Here is a 20464-nt window from a genome sequence, read left to right as displayed (position 1 = left end):
CCCCCCCCCCCCCGGGTTGTTTAATTTTGGCCTTCGGTTCCTAAAGCTCAAGAGGCATCAGCAGGCTGAGAATCCGCTTCGCTGGCGTCCCCCTCCAGGATTTCCTGGACTTGTTCCAGGCTCTCCGCCTGCCGGACCAACTCCATCTTCACCTGAAAGAGGAGCGAGGCCACGTGCTTGAATTTATTCTCGGGCTTCGGGGATTTTTTTCCCGCTGTTTCCTACCGTACCTGAAGCGACTGGGAGAGCTGGACGAAGTCTCTCTGAACGGCCTGGCTGGTGTCGAGCTGAGAGCGCAGACTGATCACTTGGCTTCGCAGCTCCAGACACTTTTGGTTCAGAGTCGCCTGAGAGCCACAGAGACATCGTATTATTATACTGAGTGATTAAACATGGCTGAATATCTGATCCAGCAAACAAAACCTTACAGCTATGTCTAATAAATTAGACTTCAGATGTGATGAAGTGTTTTACAGGATGTAGCTTTGCAAAAAAAACGAGTACATTAGAAGGTACATAAAGTAATGGCTTTTAAAAACCGAAAACAATCAAAATTGATATTTTGACCCTTTTAGATGATCTCAAAATGAGCTTAGCTAACACAAGCCACCAATGCAATCAACACTTTGGAGCGGACAGTCAGAAGAACTGCAGTTAGATTCACCTTTTCACTGCTGAGGGTTTTGTTGGTGTTCTGTAGATGGGTGAGCGCCACCCGCAGGCCGTCCACTTCAGTGCGACACGCCACGAGCTCGGACTGGATCTTCTCTGTCTCCGTCCTCAGAGTGGAAAGCTGCACTGCGGATACAATCACAGCACAATTTAACGATTTCTCCCGTTTATGAACACATTTCCTTACGTTGGTGGTCGGTTTTAATATCCAGGAGGAGGGTACAGATGCTAAAGGTGACAAAAATCTGAATAAAATGTCTTCCAACACAATCCCAAGACCTGCTGCTTGGCTTACAAACTCCATAACAAAGCAAGAGTCGTTCGCTCACCTTCTAAAACTTCTGGCAAGTTGCGATCAGGAGCAGCCGGGAGGCGTGGAGGGGAGTAAAGGAGCACTTTCAGTGTCGGTGACAGTCAACAGAGAAAAAAAAATGGAACAACAACAACAAACCAATCCACCGACCGTTCTCCTCCGCCCGAGTGTCCAGCTGCTCCCTCAGGTTGACGATCTCGATGCGAAGGCGCTCCTCGCAGTGCGCCCCCTGCAGGATCGGACCAAATCGTGAGTTCACGCCGAGCCGCACAAACAGACGTTCGCGACAAAGCTGCGCCGCAGCGAGGCAGCTCTGAAGCCTGACACGGTGCCTCCTTGTGCTGCGTTCACAAAAAGCTGCGAAAAGCGTCACCAAAATCACCCGTTCGGAAATATTTACTGCATGAAAAAGCAATAAAATGACGTAACCTCACACCGGAAGAAGTTGCTTGTTGTTAAAACTCAATTATGAATTAAACCTGTACGAAAATAAACACTTGGAGCTGCAGGAAGTCAGCATGTGAGAGGTTTCACGGGTTTGAAGCTCTCCTACTGAGGAAGAGAAACTCAAAGCAGAAAGTTTTCATGCGTTTCTGTTCCCGTTAGTTTTGCAAGCTTAGATTTACTTTTAAATATTTGATGTGACCTAATTGTGTCTGAATCTCACCAGCTGTGCTACAATCCGTGCTAATTAAATTTTCATTGAATGTTTTTTTCCCCCTCCCAGCAGCACCGTTTGGGTGAGACGTCCTGTAAAAAAACGGTAACCGTACATGCAGCGTGGCCGAGAACGATGAGCCGGTGTCTGGCAGGTCCTCTGCAGCCTCGTCTCCTTTCAGTTTGGACAGCTCACTGCACATTTTCCGCTGAGACAGGGACAGCTCCGCCTGGACACACACACACACACACACAAAACCTTAAGTCTGAGTCCAAACACTGCATTTGTGTGTGAACAATAAGCACAACCACAGAGACAAATCAGTACCAGATTCTCAAATTAATTTTCTTAGCTTCATCATTATGTGGTGGATGAATGAGTTACTGTGTAAATCATTGGTTCACAGACACAGGCAAAAACATTATTGCCCATCTTTGCTTTTCAGAGACAGAGGGATTATCAGCCCTTGTGTTTCCCAAAATCCTTTTAGAGTTGGATGAAAAGATTATTGTGGAAACTGGGGTGAAAATCTGCCCTGACTGCCAAAAAGTAACCAAATTTACCTGCTAGGAAGTCTACTTTTTTGCAATAAACGTGTAAAATCCAGTTTGTTTAACCTGGGACAACCTTCTTAGTCTTCCTTTAATGTGAAGAGGTGTTTTATGATCACTCACCAGCCGGCTCTGGACTGCGTTCTGTGACTGGCTGAAAGATTTCTGCAAATCCTGAAGGAGGGCCTCTGAAGCCTGAACCTGGGACTGGAGCGTCGACACCTGAACACCGACACATAAAATTCACCGCGTTTGCCGCTCGCTTCGCCGAAAAAAACTTCACCTGAAGCACACAGAGCGGCGCCGCCCACCTGTTGGTGTGTGTGGTTGGTCTGCGTGTCCAGTTCTCTCTCCAGCTCTTCCTTCTCCGCCTGCAGCCGGCTCACTTCCCCTCGCAGCTCCGACAGCTGCAGAACAAAACAGACTACTTCAAACCGGACCAAAACAATCAAACAGCTCAGCGCTCACATAGGAGAAGAAGCCGTAAGAAAAGACTTATGGCGTCCCAACCTGTGCGTTGAGTGCATCCCAGTCGCTGTGCGTTACAAGCCGGTGTCCGGCCGGTGGCAGGTAAATGGCTTCAGGCACCAGGGTTCCCGTAGAAACCAGCGACTCCGTGTCCTCCTGACCGAGGAGCTTTCTGGGCAGAGAGGGCGTGTCCAGAGTGAAGGAGGACAGCGAGGCCGAGTCGCAGTGCTGTAGTGAAAAATATCCCTCTGTTGAAAGTGCCGCCCCTTCGCCCTCTGCTGCCTCCAGCTCTGCCGGCCGACTCTGCGCTCGGTCCGCTGGAGATGACGCTTCGTCCTCCATCGAGCTGTTGACCCCCGATGTTAGGGAGTCGTTGGCGGAGACTTCTGGATCCACCCTGCCCTTCCTGTTACTTTTCTAACAGACAGGAAACAAATGAAGGGAGTTGAGTCCAAAACGCTCAGCAGTTCTGGGGAAAAAAATAAAAAAAATAACACCGGTGCACACTGACCTTGCTCTTTCCGCTGGATCTCCTCCAGTCCGAGGGCTGAGACTGCAGCACGGCTATCCTGGCTTCATACTGAGCTGCTGTCTCTGAAAAAAGTAAAGGATTCATTTTTTTTTTTGTCTTCCTTACATAATTAGTCCCGTTTTCTAACCTTTGGAAGCAATCACAAAGATTTTACAGCATATAATTCTCTATTCATTTGCCATCTTCAGAGATGGCCAGGGCTACCAAAATAAATTTTATTGGGAAGTTCCAAGCCTTCCAAGAAGGCGCTACAGCTTTGAAAGTCAAGCAAACCTAGACTTTCCTAGGACAAGAGTGGTAATCGAGGCTGGCAGGAAGTGGACGATGTCATTAAAATACCAAGGAGGGCTGGTAGGTGTGGCGGCCAGAGGAGGTGGTGGTAACAGCGCAAATGACAAGGACTTTGGTAGAGAGTGTGTCTACAAGACCTCACTGAGACCCAACATCACATCGTGTCAGAGTGCGCATGAAACCTGATCACACTGGAGCATTTATTGACATGGAGGGGCTGCAAGGACGAGGCCTAAGACTGGAAGAGATCAAAGTATCGGGACCACGTCGCAGACGAGGCTGGAGGGTAAAGTGCTGACCTATGGAGGGGGAGGCTTTGTAAGAAAAATCTTTCTGAAAGGTCTTCACTGGTGTCTGCATCACAGCGGGTGTGGATTAGGAGGGAAACCATGGAAGAACCCGGCTAAGGAACAGCAGCTGAACCCAAATGAAGGTCAAATGAATCATCAGGAAGAAGGTTTCTGATGTTCAAAAGATCCAAAACATCTGATTGTGCCGTAACGCTACATGAGACGATGCATTTAAAAAGGTCCTAACTTTAAGAACGTAAATAATTAGTAAAATAATTAGCAAAAGTTTTGTAAAATAAACTGGAAATAAAACTGATAATTTTTGCTTTTTTTGAGGAAAATTGCACCAAACACATTTAAAACTTACTCACATTTCCGTGACGTTGTCAGAGCTCTTAGTTCAAACAGTATGTGATACACGTACGAGTTCAGCATTTGTATTTATTTATGTTTATCCCAGAGAAGTTATATAAAGAGCTGCACAATTGTTTAAATAATCCATGAATTCATTTTGTTTTTTTTATGACTTAAAGAAAAAAGAAATAAACAAAAATGCTGACCTCATGTGTGCATAGTCACACTGAGAAGGGACTCCTGCTCATTACGCAACATGTAAATGTAAAAACTCACAATGCAACTGACCTCTGAGGGCCTCCTGCAGCGACTGTATCTCTTGATCATATTGTTTCTGCAGGTCTTCCAGTTCCTCCTGTTTGTTCAGCTCACAGATCGTCGCCACGGCCTGCCAGTGCTCGGCCTGGGCTTGGCACTCGGCGAGCTGGGCTTGCAGGCTCACCTCTGAAAACAACACACAGGCTGCGAAGTTGGTCTTCGTCTGTCAGGACGTTAGGGCTAGCAGACGTTACACACAGTCGGGCATAAACGCTTTGAGCAAGTTAAACTTTATGGTAAAAGTCAATGTTTCTGCATTTATTTACTGAATATTTAGTGGAGCGTGCTCAAATTTGCTCATTAATCTTGACAAACTGAACTTATATGTGATGGTTTACTTGGTTAAATCTACAACTAATTTTGTTTTTAAATAGAAGCAGTGTTACACTCATATCTGAATGACGACAGATTCGTAAATAGAACAAGCTACTTCTCTTCACCTAAAACTGGCGTCACCGGCCTGTTGTCGCATCAGATATTTTGTTTAATCATTTAAGTTGTGTGAAATACATAAACAAGAACATTTGCACGACCGCTGCTTTAAAATTTTACATCTTTTATACGTAAGGTTTAAGGTTATGGAGGGCCAGACCTGACGATAAAACTATGGTTTGGGAGTGGGCGCCATTTGTAGTCATCTATTTTTTTTTTTTACATTGTTTAATCCACTGGGATTCAAAGGAGGTGGGCATCATTTTAATAACTCTGATTTACCCTAAGAAAGATGAGCTACTTATTTATCCAACAGAATCCTAACATATCCAGTCACCAAAAAAAAAACCTGAATCCTGAATATATTCAATGGATTTATTACCCGTCTGTTGTTTCTGTGGCATTCTTATCATCTACAATAAGCTTAAACATACATACTATATTTTCCTTTTTATATCTTTTCAATCTTCTTCCGTTTTATACATTGACATATTATCTCTTCCTGCAGCAGCTCCAGATGACAAAATTGCAAAGATTTTCATTAGATTGGGCCAAATTGCAACACCGCTTGTACAAGTAACAAGTGCTGCAGCAGGATTTCACCTCAAAGCATAATTTTAAAAGACATTCAGAGCATATTTACACAAGTACAGGACTTAAGGACACACCTAAGATACCTGTGTTGTACTTAAGAAGGTTATATAACATGATATCTGATACTTAATCTCAAACATGTTGCAAGAAATGGACATTTTAAAGCACTAAATTGATCTGACAGCAAAACCAAAACACTTGAGCTTGTTAAATTTGATTTAAGTAGTCACAAAACTAAAAAGAAATAAAATTAATTACTCTAATTCATAGTAAAAAAAATACTGAAAGTGAGTAAGAGCCTTTCGAAACATATCTGTCGGGGTATTTTCGCTTTCAGTGATATTAATAATGTTGTTTTTGGCCTAGATCGCAGATAATATCCGTATTACGACATTTTTTGCTGTTTTGCGTTAGTAAAAACTTTGAAAACTGAATCTTTATTGACACATTTAACAATAACAACAGATATTAAAAAGCTACATTAAAAAAGTGTCATGATTTCTTTCTTTTTTTTCCATTTTATTTTAATGGTGGTGCAGGGGGATTAATGTCTCCGAGGTAAAAACGCAGCTAAAGAGTATTGAAAACTACTTTAGTCCGAATTTAAAGTTTGAATTGAAGGTTTGGACACAACTAAGTTGGAGTGTTAGCTTGCGGCTAGCGGCGCCTGTTCATTTCTACGGTAAATAATGCTAACAGGCCGACCGTCGGTTTCAGCACCAACGGGTTTCACCACCAACGGGTTTCACCGAACACGACAAAAAGAAAAAACTTTATGAACACAAGAAATTTCAACATTCAACAACAACGTCCAGGTCGTAAATAGGTCAGGATCGTCTCGCAGCCACTTGTTGCTGTAAAGCAGATTAAAGTTTAACCTGTTGTTTACTCTTTTTATTGTTCTGCTACCTGGGTCTTCCTTTCGGGAGCTCATCCTGTCGTCCTCTCCGACGGAGGCAGGGGAGAAAAGCGTTCAAAAGTCCCGAAAGTCCATATTCCTTTTTTTAATATAGTTTGCACAGGCACAGTGGTTTTGGTGTGGAAACCATCAACACAGTGTGAACTTCAGGAAACAACTTTTCCCCGGTTTAAGCCTGCGGAAAACACGTCAACCTCCTTCCTGTTCACGAAATGCCTGAGCCAGAGTGAGCCATGAAACTATGCAGGCAGATAAGATGATGTTGGAACTCTTTTAGGGCAGAAATCTAAAAAAAAAAACACCAAACAAGGGGTCAGGATTGTTGCATTTAAGTAAAATGAATTAACAGAAGACAACAAAAAAAAGCCCCAAGTCGCCCCTCGCTTCTTTATATTCTTTAAAAATGATCATTGATCAACAGCTCTTCAGGCCATTTAAAGAGGTTTTCAGTGATTTTCTTTGGACTTTGGATCATGATTAAAGTTAAAAATAGTGTCTGAGCGCAAACATCCCTGTGGTGCATTTTCTCACCTTTTTCTTTTAGTCCCCAAACCTGAATTTAAAGTGTTTCTGTAATGTTTTCATCCTGTGATCAGTACTGCTCTGAGGGTGCATTTTTAAACAAGTGTGATACAAGTATATCTACAAAATGCTGTGCAAGGAGCCGGACTTTCTTATAACCTTTTAAAGTGGTCTTGATCAGCAGTTTTTCAGGCTTTCCAGAAGATATTTTCTGCAGACATTAACTGGTTTAAAAAACATTTTGAGTTCAGTTTTTGCATCTGCCTGTTTTCAGATGAATTGTTTAACCTTGTCACACTGCTCTCGCTGAAATAGACAGCTATCAGTTTCTTTATCAACACATAACTGATAACTTAGCAAAGAAAACAACTGTACATTTATTTATTTTTTGTTCCCAACAGCCTGTTACTAATTAAAGTCTTTGTAATGATGGTGATAAAATCATAGCTTTCACAAAATACCGCCATCTGCTGGAGGAATACTGGTATTACTGACGTGTTGGCTGTTTTCTTTTGATACAGCATCTCTTTACTACCTGTCCAGTTTGACTCTTTATTGTTCATTTTGGGGGGAAAAAGTGTATGAAACCCCTGAACAGGAGAGCTTTAATTTGGAGGCTGATGAGACAGAGCTGCTGTTTCCAGAGAGCAATAATCTCTGCACAGATTTCTCCCGTGATGAGCTCTGCAGACAGAAGGTCTGCATTTTCTGTGAATGCTGAGAACTGAAGCAGCTGGAACTGAGATGTTAAAGCTAAAAGAAGCAGAACAGCAGCTAAAAGCCAGAAGGGGCAAAACCCAAAGCCAAAAGCAGCTAATATATATCAGCAAATATATCAAAAGGTTGGCTAGAAGCAAAAAGTAGCATAAAAAGCAAAAATAAATCAAATGTGCTGAAGGTAATTTTAGACAATGTTTTTGAAAGAACTGAAGAGATCTCAGTGTATTTCTGAGGCATTTGTAAATTAAGTTAAATATTTTTGGAAAAGTATAAATGTCCCAAAAACCAAAAGCCACAGCTGCCGTTTCCTGAAAGAGCTGAATGTCTTGATGTACGAACAGCTAAATGAGCACAAAGTGTGCAGAAGTAATCAGATTGCAAAGAAAAAAATAAATAAATAATGAGAAAATAAAAACAGGAAAACAACAGTCTGATGCTTATCCACATGTACACGTTAAAAACAGGCTGATTTCATCTGTTTTGTAATGTTTTAACTTACTAAATTACTTTAAAGAGTTAAACAGAGTCAAACATTTTGCTAGAAACTGGCAAACCAAAACTGCCAGTCTCTTTAATGTTTTCTACCCCGACCGCTTCTGGTTTGTTAAAGCTTTTAAAGCCGCAATGAGACTGAAATCCTGGTATCCACACCCTCCCACACCCTCCCCCACTGTGCTATTCGTGGGTTTTCAGCCCGACCTTCCAGTCCTCGTCTCTCCTACACGCCTGACTTGTTTCCATCTCATCATCTGGAAACCGGATCTGTAAAACGAACAGGACTCATCTCTGCAGCCAAACTGTGCGAGGTTATGAGTATCATCCTTAAAAATACCTGCAGGATGTTAAACTCTCAATAAACTTTATCAACTATAAGAGATATAAAAATAAATAAATAAATGGAGTATAAGAAAAAACTGGATATAAATGCACCAAAGTCAAGCAAAAAGGCTACAACTCAGTCATTTAATTCCCCAAATTATTTCATAAAGCCTCCAGTCAAAATGAAATAACTTCCTTTATTGAACTTTCTTCAATTTATTTATTCACTTATAATGAAAACATCATCATGATACAGACATAAAATAAAAAACAAGAGTTGAATTGGTCACGGATGCAAGTTTTGGTTGCTGACAAACAACCAAGACCTGCAAAATTTGTGCACACAATTGAATATTCTATAATCTGACTAATCTGCGAATACTGGATTCTTAAAAAACCGTGACGACACGATAAGCAGTCAAAAACATTGTATAAAACGCTGGTGAATGTCTTCATACAAAGGGACTCGTGGAAATCAGTGCTACGTGTCGGTGTAAACAGTTTGGACTGAGAATGGTTTTGGTAAAGTGTTTTTTTTTTTAACCTGAATTCCTTTAAGTAAAGCGGAGGCACAGGATACAAGCAGTGAAGTGCTCACAAGAACTAATCAGTAACGTTTGGTCTCATCTGCAGGTAGTGTTGTTTGTAACAGCGTTCACCTCACCTCACAGGCAAACAGGCTTTAAAGGACTTAAAGCGCCGGAGGTTGGATGGGTTTCTCCTAATAAAACTAAAAAAAAAAATCAATCGTTGGCTGGTTTTCTGTGACTTGTCATCTTGGCAAAACAGTCCCAGGCCGTGGTGGGTATGCGTCTGCGTCGACCTTTTCCTCACGAGTCCATGTCGTGATCGCTGACACTCTGACGTAAATATTCCTCGTAGAGCTTTTTCTACGGGGGGGAAGAGGAGAAGAAGGGACTATTAGAAGAGCTCCTCTCTCCACGCCGGAACCATTTTCAGACTCGGACGACACGAGCGCGGTACCTTTTTGCTCTTCACCACCTCCTGAACGTAGTCCAGCTTGTCCTGCAGCTGCCGCTTCTGCTTGCCCGAGAGGGTCGAACGAGTCCTGCGGAGAGCCAAAGCCAGAGGTTCTTACGAGAACTTACAAGAAGGCCTTCAAAGTGATCGTGCTGCTGCTTAACGACAAACTGAGACCAGTTCACAAAAACACCGAAGCACTTCAGGGAAAGGGCTTTTAATGCTTCTGTGAGAAGCAAAGACAGATGCTGGGGCTCAAGTGTTTCAGCTCTTTTTTACATAGTAAATATTAAATTATACATAAAAGTTATACACACTCAAATATCTTATTTTGATTTGTTTCCCTTCACACTAAATGTGTCTGAAGATTCAGTTTTTTAATATGAACTTTATGCTTTTAGGACATTTAACTCATTTTCGTTCCTGTAATTTCTCAGTTTCTTTCACTCTGAAACTAGTTTAGTTTAAAATATTTAAAAGTAGACAAAAGTTTACCTGGGAAAGATGGTAATGCTGGGTTAGAGGATAAAAAATAAAAGTAGTAAGGCAATAAATGGAAGTTCTGATGGTAGCGATGTCTCCTACCTGAAGGAGAAGCGTGCGATGATGAGCAGGAGGAAGGACAAAAGGACCAGGCCGCCGCAGGCGTAAAGCTGCTGCGTGCCAGACAGGGAGTCAAAGATTCTCACCACGGGAGTCTGTGTGACACAGAGGCAGCCCCAGGTTAGGTCGAAGCTTTAAAATCAACAACAAAACTGTTGACGGTGCACTTGCTTGGGACACTCACCAGATAGAGAGAGAGGGCCTCGGTTCCCTCACGGCCCAGAGACGCCTCCAGAAGCTCCTGGGACAAAGTGCCCAGGATCAGCAGGGCCAGCAGGGCCAGAGGGACGCTGAAACCCAGCAGAGTCAGGAAGCAGCTCTTACAGCGCGCACGTCTGTTCTCCAAACTCGTCTGTCTGCAAGATCGAGGTCACGGTTATCTCCGAACAGGACATCAGCTGACATCACCAGTCGTCATCCGACACCTGACAGGACCAAGGGTGTGTCCATTACTCACCTGTCCCTATTGAGTTTATCGGCGATGGCCTCGCCGATGAGCTCGCAGTCCCTCTCCAGAGAGTTGAGCGTGTTCTGGACTGTCTGGTTGATGGTTTTCTCGACCGTGCGGCAAACGTCCTCGATCTGGTTCACACAGCGGCTGGGCTGAGGATGAGAACGCGACAAACAGCGGTCAGCGGCTTTAAACGATCCACACGTAGAGTTTAAAGGGAGGTCGACTCCTACCTTGGCTGGGTTGGGAATGTAGATGGTGGGCATCTCAAAGCCACATTTGTTGAGTCCTGGCCGCTTGCAGAGCTCCTGAACGATCTGCATCAAAACTCGCTGAGACACGGAAAGAAGCCAGAATTAGGTCAGACAGGGAGAGGGCGGGAGTCATTTTCTGTTCACGATTTAATCAGCTATCAGTAAAAATAATAACTTCTTACGGCCTCAAGGCTCTGACGGACACAACACAAATGATAACATGTTGGGCTGAGGTCAGGTCAGGGAAACAAGTTTCCACTTATCCAACTGAGATTATCCATGTTGTAGAAACAAAACCAAAGAAATGCCAACAAAGTGCCTGTCGCTCTGGTTAACATGAACCGATCACAACAAAAATTTGTTTCAGTCAGACTCATTTTTACATTTGGTTTTCCACTCTGTGTTTCTTGACATCTTCCTTTATTTTTTTAGATAGCCTGTTAATAAATGATGCGTTTTTCTGCGTTACCTGTCTGTCCGACTCTCCGCCCGCTTCGTCAGCTTTGCTCAGGTAAAAATGCAGCCGCTCGCCGTGCTTCTCATTCAGGCTTTCCACGATGTTGAGTGTGCGCTTGCACAGAGCCTGACCCATGGGGTCAAAGAAGACCAGAATAAGGTCACAAAGGTCCCCTGAAAGTAAAAGCCATGGAGCAATAATATCAAACCAATGATAGTAAAAAAAATAATAAAAGGCTTACTTCTTTATTTTTTTTAAAGCACATAATTTATTAAACCGTGACAAAAATGATTCACCTTAAATGATTATAAAACACGTGTTAAGTTTTCTTTGTGAAGGTTCAGTGCAAAAGCAGAGCAGCTCATATTCAAGTAAAGACAATACCAGCAGGTAAATCAGTGTTTTAACATTGATTTTTGGCTAAATAAAATGTCACCTTAGGCAAAAAAGACAAAACCAAAACAGCAACCAACCGAGCCACAGGATAACCTCATCCACATCAAATGGATATTTCATGTCGCCGTCCACCAAACCTGGAGAATCGACAAACGTCACCAGGCTGAACCGTTTCTGTCTCGACGTGCAGATCTCCGTGCTCAGATACTCTGTAACACCTGCAAAATAATTCGAAGAGACAGGCCAGTGATGAGAATAAGACAGAGCCTCTTCTTTGATAAAAAAAAAATTTAAACACTAGCCACATAATCAGAATATGCTCTTGTGCAACATCTCACCTTTAAACTGCTGCAGAGGCTTGAAATGTGGATACAAGTGAAGGGTGGCATTTCCCTAAAGAAACCAACCAAACCACACGTGTCAGAGATTGATCGCATGTGGGACCAAATGTTTAGGACTGAAAGAGGGAAAAGAAAAACTCATCGCTGTTCATACAATCTCTGCATTTTGAATGAACCAAACACGTGCACTTTGACAAGTCTTTGTGTTTACTTCCAGACAGACGGCGATCCTATTTAACACAGATAATGTGCCATTGCGCTCACTGTGAGGGACTCTCTCTTGCGGCCACTCGTGACAAAGCTGAAGCCTTGTGTCTCGATGGCCACGCCAGTGCGTTGGATGTGTTCCTCCACGTACCTGACCAAAACAAATTTATATATATCACAACAGGAAAGGAACTAAAAGGACGTCTTGTTCACCCTGTTTGAAACAAGAGCTCAGGAGATAACCGAGGGCAACCTTGTTTATCTTTGCAACTTGGTAGCTGCGTTGAACGCCATTTATTTACCAATTGATGAAGGAGCTTTTCCCAGCGGAGTGGTTGCCCATCAGCATCACTGTGATTTTCTTCCTGGGTGGCAGCAATTTCACACCAACAGATTCAGCCACTGGAATCAACCCTACAGAACAAAAAAAGTACCCATTTGTTTAATAGAGGCCACTGGAGCCACCATTGTGCTTAAGGTGAACCTGCAGGATGACTGAAGATGAATGAAGTCTCTTTGATTTCAGACCTAATTATGGTTATGGTATCTCTCTGTATGCTGACAGTATCAGCAAACAGTGACACCGACTCATAATGATGCTTTAAAGGATAATAAAGCAGAGGATGACTAACCTAACTGGCTTAACTTTGACAAATCATGCAGCGTCAGCCAAGTCTTAAACTCCTTGTTAGCAAACTTAGCTAACAATTAGCCTCCTTACATTCCCCTATGGCGTTACCCTGTTAGCTAGCTAACCTGTACAAGACTTGAAAATGTTCAGACTGGTGATTGTTGAGCGTGTTTGAATGAGTCTGCTCACCGCTGTCCGGGTCCGTGTACATTTTATGAATATCCCGCAAGATGCGCTCATCACAGGACACACCGCCCGCTATGGAGTCTGCGTTAGCGGCGCTCCGGCTCTTCACTTTACCCGACATGGTGACACCGTGAGGTAGTCAAAGTATTCAAAATTACCACAAAAAAAAGACTTGTTATTGGCGTTTGAAGTCGAGAAGCAGCTGTAGGAGCCTCCGGTTTGTCAATTTGAATCACGCCGGTCCACTGAAGCCCCGGGATGAGACGTATTTCAGCCACGTCGCCAGTTAGGACGTCGTCTGTCGCGCGGGATTCTGGGAAATGTAGTTTTTAAACTGTTAAACCGGCCTCAGCATTTCAAAAACGACCAAATACTTTAAAATGATGAAAAAAAGAGGCACAAAAAGGGTTTCTGATATTAAATGTGATTTCAAAAGTTATATCTACTAAATGAAACATGCTATACGAAATGTTTGTTTAAACCTTCTAAGCTTTTTTTTAAACATTCACAGATTTGTCAACATTTTAACTTGATTATGTTACACAAAAATGTGTGAGCATTAAATCTACAGGCAGCCATTTGCTGCAACATTAATGCTTAGATTTAGGCAGTGCAGGCCATGAATTCTGCTGCTTAAAAACAAATAACTTTGTAATAATTTTGTAATTTTGTATTTGACTTTAAGATCAGTTTGCTACCTCTTTTCCACTAAGTAACAATATGGATTAAAAGTATTGTGCATGATAAAATATCAATATGCTCTACTCCTCTTTAAAACCAATTTACTCAATGAAATGTTACTATCCGAGCAAAGGGGCTATTTGGTTTAAAGCTGTGTGTAAAAAAAATGAATTTAGTGAATAACTTAATACTTACTCAATTTAAAACTTTACAACAGTACATATTCAGTGTCCTTGTGATAGCAAAAACAACAGAATAAAAAGACTAACTGAACTAAATATAGCTATAAATACATTGAACTTGCTTCAGTAAAATCAAACATACATTGTATTGTATTGTATTGTTTTTATTGACATGACATATTTCTACATCAGACATTAGGGAAGCATCCCAAAGGCAGGACATCAGGTTTGTGCATACATATGAAGGTTAATGTTTATATGTGATCAGTGAGCTAATGTTAGACATACAGTAAGACAATTTCTAAACTGGAAGAAAAATGCAACTTTCTGGTGTCAAATATTTGGTGCAAATTTAGCAAAAACGTCTGAAACAAGTTTGGTGTCACAGCTTGTTTACAGTCGTTTCAATTCCATGTAAAAAAAATCTTAATACTAACTCTGTTTTCTTGACATTTCGTTTGAGTTCTTGTCTTATTCCCTGAAGAAGAACGTAAAAGAACAGAGAAAAAGAGCTGCCAGTTTAAATGTAAATCTTCAATGGAAACACTCCTTCCTTGTGTACCAATAAATGCTATCGATACTCCAGCAGTAAACGCTCTAATGAAGCTGAAAGGCAGGAGAACGGCATCCCGCCCTCTCATTGGAGCAGAGGTCAAACCTGGCATCACCTGAATTTCAAGTCGTACGGGCAAATGTGTCCTGAAGAAGTGATGAGAGCGAATAGAGTAGCCTGATTGGATTCGTGGCGCCTCCTAGGGACCGGCTCTAATTTCATTAGCGTTTGTCTTGTAAGAGGTCCCAACTTAATAAACCTGATTACAGCCGGATTCTTCTCCTCTTCCTGTAAGAGCCGTACGGATCACCCTCACCCTCACGTTGTTACACTTTTCCCTTCTTCTCTTAAAGAATCTGTAAACTCAGCTTGAAGACAAAAAAAATAATAATCTTTGCAGAAAAATAAATTTAGTTTTGGTCTGGAAAAGCTCAGTCTCAAGGAAACACTGAGCGGCAGTAATAAAGTGCAGCAGGTTCAGTCAGACTCCACTGTTGCCGCTTTAAATAGAAGTTGCTGTAATTGCAGCATGTATTACAGAATCACACAGTTTGTTCTTGCCTTATAGTGCTAATTTAATAAATGCAGATTAGGTTTCTAGCATTACGTCAGATTATTTTGAATAAATTAGTAAGAGAGGGTTCACATCAGAGGTCATGCTTCCTACATGCACAAGAGATCTCACGGCTCTCGTTTACTTCATCGTTCCATCAGCTGGTAACTGTCTTTGGTTACCAGTGAGCCTTCCTCTCTTTGGCAACCAGCTGCAGGAAATGGGAGTGACTCGCATACAGAGTGAAAGACGATTCAATGTCGACCCACTGGACTTGTCCTGCGTCGTCGCCGGCATGCAGCGGCAGCCTGCTCACACTGTCACCTGCAACAACAACAGATAGCTCGAGAAAAGTCTTGCATCCTGAATTTTATTATCACGCCACTGTCTGCCCACGCGTGTCTGCAGGCGTCCGTCTGTTACCAAAATATCTCACGAACCGCTGGGTGGATTTTAACGAAACTTCCACAGAGCAATCACTGGATGTACGTCTACAACTGATAAACGTTTGGAGCCGACCTGGTTCGCGATGGTCGCCACGGCTAATCTACGCCAGAAAACACAAAAATATCTACGGATCAGTCAGTTTTACAGACACTGAGCTAAAGTTTGGTGTGGTAGTAGCTGAGAGTTGACACCAACACGTGCTCTGAACACTAACAGATCAGGCAAGTTCTAAAAGCTTAAGGTGGCAGGCAACATCAAGAAATGCTACTTTCGATCTTGGATATGGACATCAAGTACAGCAAACTGCAGCTAGAAGATACCTGCTTCATTGTGAAAGTTGGCAGCAATGGTCTCCATCCAAGCATTGTCGGTGTTTCTCGGATCGTCGACGTAGCCTTTGTAGACCTGAAGGAGGAAGATGGAGGAAGAAATTTAATGCGAGCTCAAAAGAAAACTCTTTAATTGCTTTTCCATCTCATTTTTTGGGCCATTTAAATAGCTTTATAAGGTTAGATGTTCAAAAAAAAGTCACAAAAAATTATGTATTTTGAAACATTTACTTGCATACATACAGGCTGTGAGGAACCCACAGTTAAAGAGAACTTTATTGTATATTTAGGTTGTTTTCACCTCACTTAAACAGAATGATGGAAGGATGTATACAACACAGCTGAGCTGATCATTTAACAGTGAAGACACTCTGGGAAATACAAAATACCTATAAGTATCAGCAGTGTGAGTGTGGCTTTAATTTGGTTTTGTTCCTGACAGAGACGCTGATGTCTGTCAACACGACGGTGAAGATCTGAGTCCGGGTGTCACTGACTGACCTGAAACCCCTGGGATTGGAAGAGTTTGGTGACGCGTTTGTGGATTTCCGCTTTCTCTGCCGGTGGCACCGCAAGCGAGTTGAGCGCTTCCTCCGAGAACTCCCGCTGCAGCGTGACAGACACCTGCTCGCCTGGATCCACCATCCCCTGCAAAACCCAGCAGACAACGAAGGAAATCTGGGATTTAAACGTAACTGTGCCAGACTTCTTTTTGTCCTGTTTTTTTGTTTGTTTTTTTCTTCAAATGGCTTGAATGTCCGAGGATGACCCCTTGACCCAGAGTCGGTGGTGGGAGACGGAAGAACTCAAAAAGAACAACAGTGTTGGACAATGTCTCCCTCGCCAAGTGCATGAAGCTGTAGCAGAGGTGGAGAGCTCCTTCAGCCTTCCTCCCAGCAGCTGTCAGACTTTTCAACCATCACCCAGCAAACTCAAGAAGTCTTTACATCTCTGCTGTCACTTGCATTTTTTCCATTTCTTGCAAATAGTGTCTTTTTCATGCAGAATACACACGCTGTACATTCTTTAAATGATCCTACAGCTGCACGTCTCTTTGAGTCTGACCTGCGCAGCGTTTCTTCTCATGCTGTAAATTTGCCCTTCCTGTACAGTCTCTTATTCATATTTAGTTTTTCTGTTTTTATATTTTCTTTTTACCTTTGTGTGAATCTGTACTCATACAAAGTTCATTACAACACATTGTAAAAATACAAAATAAATACATTTAAGGAATTAAAGAGGAAATTAATGAAATAAAAAAGACTAAACAACCTTCTTGTCATATAATGGTATATTTATATTTGATTTTGGCAGTTTCAGTCCTTCTCTACACCAGTAAAAGAAACGTAAGAGAAACCCACCCCAGGAATGGCCCACTCCCCGCAGTCCTTCCTCCTGATGGCCACAAACTGCAGAATGGGCAGTTTGGACACGGAGTGAATTATCTTTGCTCCACTTTTATCCACCTTCCATCTGCCAGACAGAGAAATATGTCAACATTCGGGTGGGGATAAGAGAGCACACAATGAAGGCAAAAACTGCTTCTATTACCAGGAAATGGAAAAAAAAAACTTCCTTTGTCGAAGGGGAGATTTCCTTATTTTCAGTCAAGGAAAAATGAAGCCCTACCAATATGCTCGAGGTGCAGTAAAGTTACCTGGTGACGATGGGATCTGCTGCATGGTTGGGTCCCCATCGCCCGAGCAAACCTCGTCCAGTCAAACCCGTGCGTCCGAGGGGATTTCTGCAGAGCAGAAGCTTCGATATTAGGCAGCTTTGGGTGGATGTTTAACGAAGACGCCAGAATGACTCAAAGGTTTCAAATAAGCCTGAGACAGTCTGTTCCAAACACAAGAACTCCTCGGTGAAGAGCTTTGAGAAGAACAGCAATCCTCCCGTTGGTGATCATCAGCTGACTCTGCCCTGACTCATGTTTTGTGCATTAATATTAAACCCCCATTAGGTGTCTCCCTTGATGCGAACAGATGATCAATAAATTTGTTTCAAACCGCAGCTCTGAACAGTGCAGAAGCGAATCGAAAAGACAGTGCCACCAAACCTACAGTGTTATCGATCAGATGTCAGAGAAAAGCATCAAAAGAACTATTTTTGTTTTTTTATTTTTATTTCTGTATCCAGTAACTTACAGCGGCTTTCCATTTTCCACTCGGTAGCTCCCTTCGAAGCTCGTCCTGTCCACAGCACCGTCCACGGCGTTGAACTTAGGAGAGAAAGAGCTGCTAAAAAAGCAAATGTCGCACGGACATAGTATTAATAAATACGTTTTGACTTTTATCAAGACTTACAGACATTAAATCTAATTTTTCTGAATATCTTCTAACACTCAGAAACTCTCAGATTTCATTATCTAATTCTTCTTTTTTTTCATCTGTTCCCTTTTCAGGGGTTGTCCTCCTCCTAACTCTGTCTTCTGTGTCCTCTGTCCTCACTCCAACTACCTCCATGTCCTCTCTAACTGCATCCAGATATCTCCTGTTTGTCTTTTTCCTGGCAGCTGCATCTCTAACAACCTTCTACCAATATACCCACTGTCCCACCTCTGCACATGTCCAAACCATCTCAGTCTAACTATCTCCCAGTCCTTCAACCTGTGCTGGACCTCTGATGACCTCATTCCTAATCCTGTCCATCCTTGTCCTTCCCAAAGAGAACCTCAACATCTTCAGCTCGGCCACTTCCAGTTCTGTCTCCTGTCTTTTTTTCCTCCAAACCATACAACACAGCTGCTCTCGCCACTGCCTTGTAAGCCTTTCCTTTGACCTTTGCTGCCAGAATTTCTCTGTCTCTAATTTTCCAATCCGACTTGTTCAACTCCCGACTTCATCAAAATGTACTCAGCGTGCATTAAAGCTCACCCAACATCAGGATCTGCCCAGGCTGGCTTCTTCAAAACTTCAGGAGCCGTGTAGCTGACTGGATCATACTGGGGCCACTTCTGACCCCAGCCCACCTTGTCGTCAGGGACAGGGAAGCGCTTGATGCTGGACCCTGGATACTGGGGGCACCTGGACTTCACGTGTGGTACTTTTGAAGACGGCATGGTACTGGCTCTGGTGGTGAAAACCCTACAGCAGCTGGCACTGAATGGTGTGAGGTTTTGACAAGTTCTGTCGGGATGAGGATATGTGCAAGAGATCCCAGACCTGAAGAAGAGCAAAGAAAGAAAGAAAGGCGTATGAGGCATCAAAACTCCACATATTTAAGGTATTTTTTCTTTCATGCAGGCAAATACATACAATCTCTTACAAATGTTAGCCTGAAACTGTAACAAGCCGCCGTCAAAACGTACAATTTAACAGGGTGTAGTTTACATGCAAGTCTTCGCAGCAAATGTTCCCGCTCGTACTTTAATAACTCGGAGGCACGGGGGATGTACGGGAGTCCGAGAAGAGTCAACGTCAAACGAATCGTGCCTGCCCAGTTTCGCCCCGAAGCTAAACACACCATTCCTCGATTGATATTGGTCAACGGCGACCACAACAGGATCCAGGAAGTGCACCGCCTTACGTGGTGACGTAAGCGAAGGCGCGTCCTTTTACTGCAGCCGCACTCGTTTCCATGGTGACCAACGTTCGCCTCTGTAAAATTAGATTTGGCTGTAATACGGGTCTGCCCTACAATTTTGTGAACATTTTTAAAATAAAGTCCTTGCGCGTGATATTGATCAATGTATTTATTTATTTTTTTCAGGTCACTAAACTTTCGTCTTTTATTGTTTGATTTTAGAAAAAGCATGAGAAACGTAAAAGATATTAAAAGTTTTCACAACCTAAAACAGTTCAAACTTACTAAACAAAAAAAAAAAAAAATGATTCAGGCAAACAGCATAATCTGTAGCCTTATACCTCATCACTTTAGCACCAGGCATTTAATTTCTAAACTCCAGAAAGAAAAAGAAGAAAAAAAAAAAAAAAACAAGGACAGCTAAACAAGAACACAATCCAACTGGTGCCAAAGAAATGGCAAAAAATAAAATTAAAAATTAATTTACAGCATTTGATGATACATTCTGAAAAACAATGACCATAAAAGAACATTCAGATAATTATATTTTCAAAGTTGAATTTCTCTAAATACCTAATGTCTGTTTTCCCACGTTCCTCTGGTGAATCCTACTTTACCAAACTCACAACTACATTACCCACAATGCCACAGTCTTAAAGGGATAACATTTTATACAAGTCTGAGTAAACTGGGCAACAGCTCAAAAAGAAAGCGATGGTTTTAATCTTATTTAACTTTTCAAACAAACCTTTCTCTCTGGTGGACTACAGTTTAATGATGAGGAACGACTCCACCTTCTCAACTCAGAGGTTTAATGTACCTCAGAGTTGAGAAAGGTACAAGAGTCACAAGATCACCCCTCCTGACCTCTGTGAATTGTCATGTGTTTGACTAAATCGGATCTTTGATTAAACCTTTTTCCACAGGTCTGACACTTAAAAGGCTTCTCAACTGTATGAGTTCTCATGTGGTATTTAAAACTATTTTGTTGACTGTAACTTTTTCCACAGGTCTGACAATTAAAAGGCTTCTCACCTGTGTGAGTTCTCATGTGGATGACTAAATTGGATCTTTGATTAAAACTTTTTCCACAGGTCTGACACTTAAAAGGCTTCTCACCTGTGTGAGTTTTCATGTGGTATTTAAAACTATTTTGTTGACTGTAACTTTTTCCACAGGCCTGACAATTAAAAGGCTTCTCACCTGTGTGAGTTCTCATGTGGATGACTAAACT

The 20464-nt window shown here is 42.3% G+C and overlaps 4 protein-coding genes across 11 annotated transcripts in view; all 4 read right to left on the bottom strand.

Annotated features, from left to right (window-relative positions):
• rabep2 (rabaptin, RAB GTPase binding effector protein 2) lies at positions 1 to 6592 on the bottom strand. Its single transcript, XM_017428112.3, has 12 exons — positions 6383 to 6592; positions 4418 to 4573; positions 3174 to 3256; positions 2705 to 3079; positions 2506 to 2601; positions 2318 to 2416; positions 1759 to 1872; positions 1136 to 1214; positions 1002 to 1013; positions 665 to 798; positions 231 to 347; positions 1 to 152 (listed from the first exon to the last, which is right to left on the bottom strand). Exons 1-12 carry the CDS (start codon positions 6405 to 6407, stop codon positions 48 to 50), a joined length of 1395 nt encoding a protein of 464 aa, XP_017283601.1. The 5' UTR covers positions 6408 to 6592; the 3' UTR covers positions 1 to 47.
• Positions 6593 to 8630: 2038 nt separating this feature from the next.
• On the bottom strand, positions 8631 to 13252 carry si:ch211-11k18.4. Its single transcript, XM_017428111.3, has 12 exons — positions 12964 to 13252; positions 12446 to 12557; positions 12201 to 12294; positions 11934 to 11988; positions 11673 to 11813; positions 11212 to 11372; positions 10722 to 10820; positions 10495 to 10640; positions 10222 to 10393; positions 10020 to 10132; positions 9438 to 9522; positions 8631 to 9343 (listed from the first exon to the last, which is right to left on the bottom strand). Exons 1-12 carry the CDS (start codon positions 13079 to 13081, stop codon positions 9284 to 9286), a joined length of 1356 nt encoding a protein of 451 aa, XP_017283600.1. The 5' UTR covers positions 13082 to 13252; the 3' UTR covers positions 8631 to 9283.
• Positions 13253 to 13966: 714 nt separating this feature from the next.
• Positions 13967 to 19246, bottom strand: nudt9 (nudix (nucleoside diphosphate linked moiety X)-type motif 9). Of its 6 annotated transcripts, none has more exons than XM_017428071.3 (8): positions 19016 to 19246; positions 18582 to 18869; positions 17853 to 17942; positions 17363 to 17449; positions 17067 to 17178; positions 16207 to 16353; positions 15697 to 15781; positions 13967 to 15253 (listed from the first exon to the last, which is right to left on the bottom strand). In XM_017428071.3, the coding sequence occupies exons 1-8, from the start codon at positions 19171 to 19173 to the stop codon at positions 15108 to 15110; spliced, it is 1113 nt and encodes a 370-aa protein (XP_017283560.1). In that variant the 5' UTR covers positions 19174 to 19246; the 3' UTR covers positions 13967 to 15107. The 6 variants fall into 6 exon arrangements, with proteins under 6 accessions (XP_017283560.1, XP_017283561.1, XP_017283563.1 ...); XM_017428072.3 differs by having other exon boundaries at positions 17853 to 17945; positions 19073 to 19241; XM_017428074.3 differs by having other exon boundaries at positions 17853 to 17945; positions 18973 to 19240.
• Positions 19247 to 19384: 138 nt separating this feature from the next.
• Positions 19385 to 20464, bottom strand: part of LOC112450944 (zinc finger protein with KRAB and SCAN domains 5-like) — a 9256-nt gene continuing 8176 nt past the window's right edge. For 2 of the 3 annotated variants that reach the window (XM_037978628.1, XM_037978629.1), the window contains one exon: positions 19385 to 20333. In XM_037978628.1, the coding sequence (XP_037834556.1) occupies positions 20084 to 20333 (250 nt within the window). In that variant the 3' untranslated portion in view covers positions 19385 to 20083. The remainder of the gene's footprint in view (positions 20334 to 20464) is intronic. The other variant, XM_037978630.1, reaches the window with a different exon arrangement.

The sequence above is a fragment of the Kryptolebias marmoratus genome, linkage group LG12, assembly GCF_001649575.2.
Source record: "Kryptolebias marmoratus isolate JLee-2015 linkage group LG12, ASM164957v2, whole genome shotgun sequence".
Taxonomy (NCBI): Eukaryota; Metazoa; Chordata; class Actinopteri; order Cyprinodontiformes; family Rivulidae; genus Kryptolebias; species Kryptolebias marmoratus.
The sequence above is the reverse complement of the archived record's forward strand: the minus strand, read 5'-3'. Positions and strand labels throughout refer to the sequence as shown.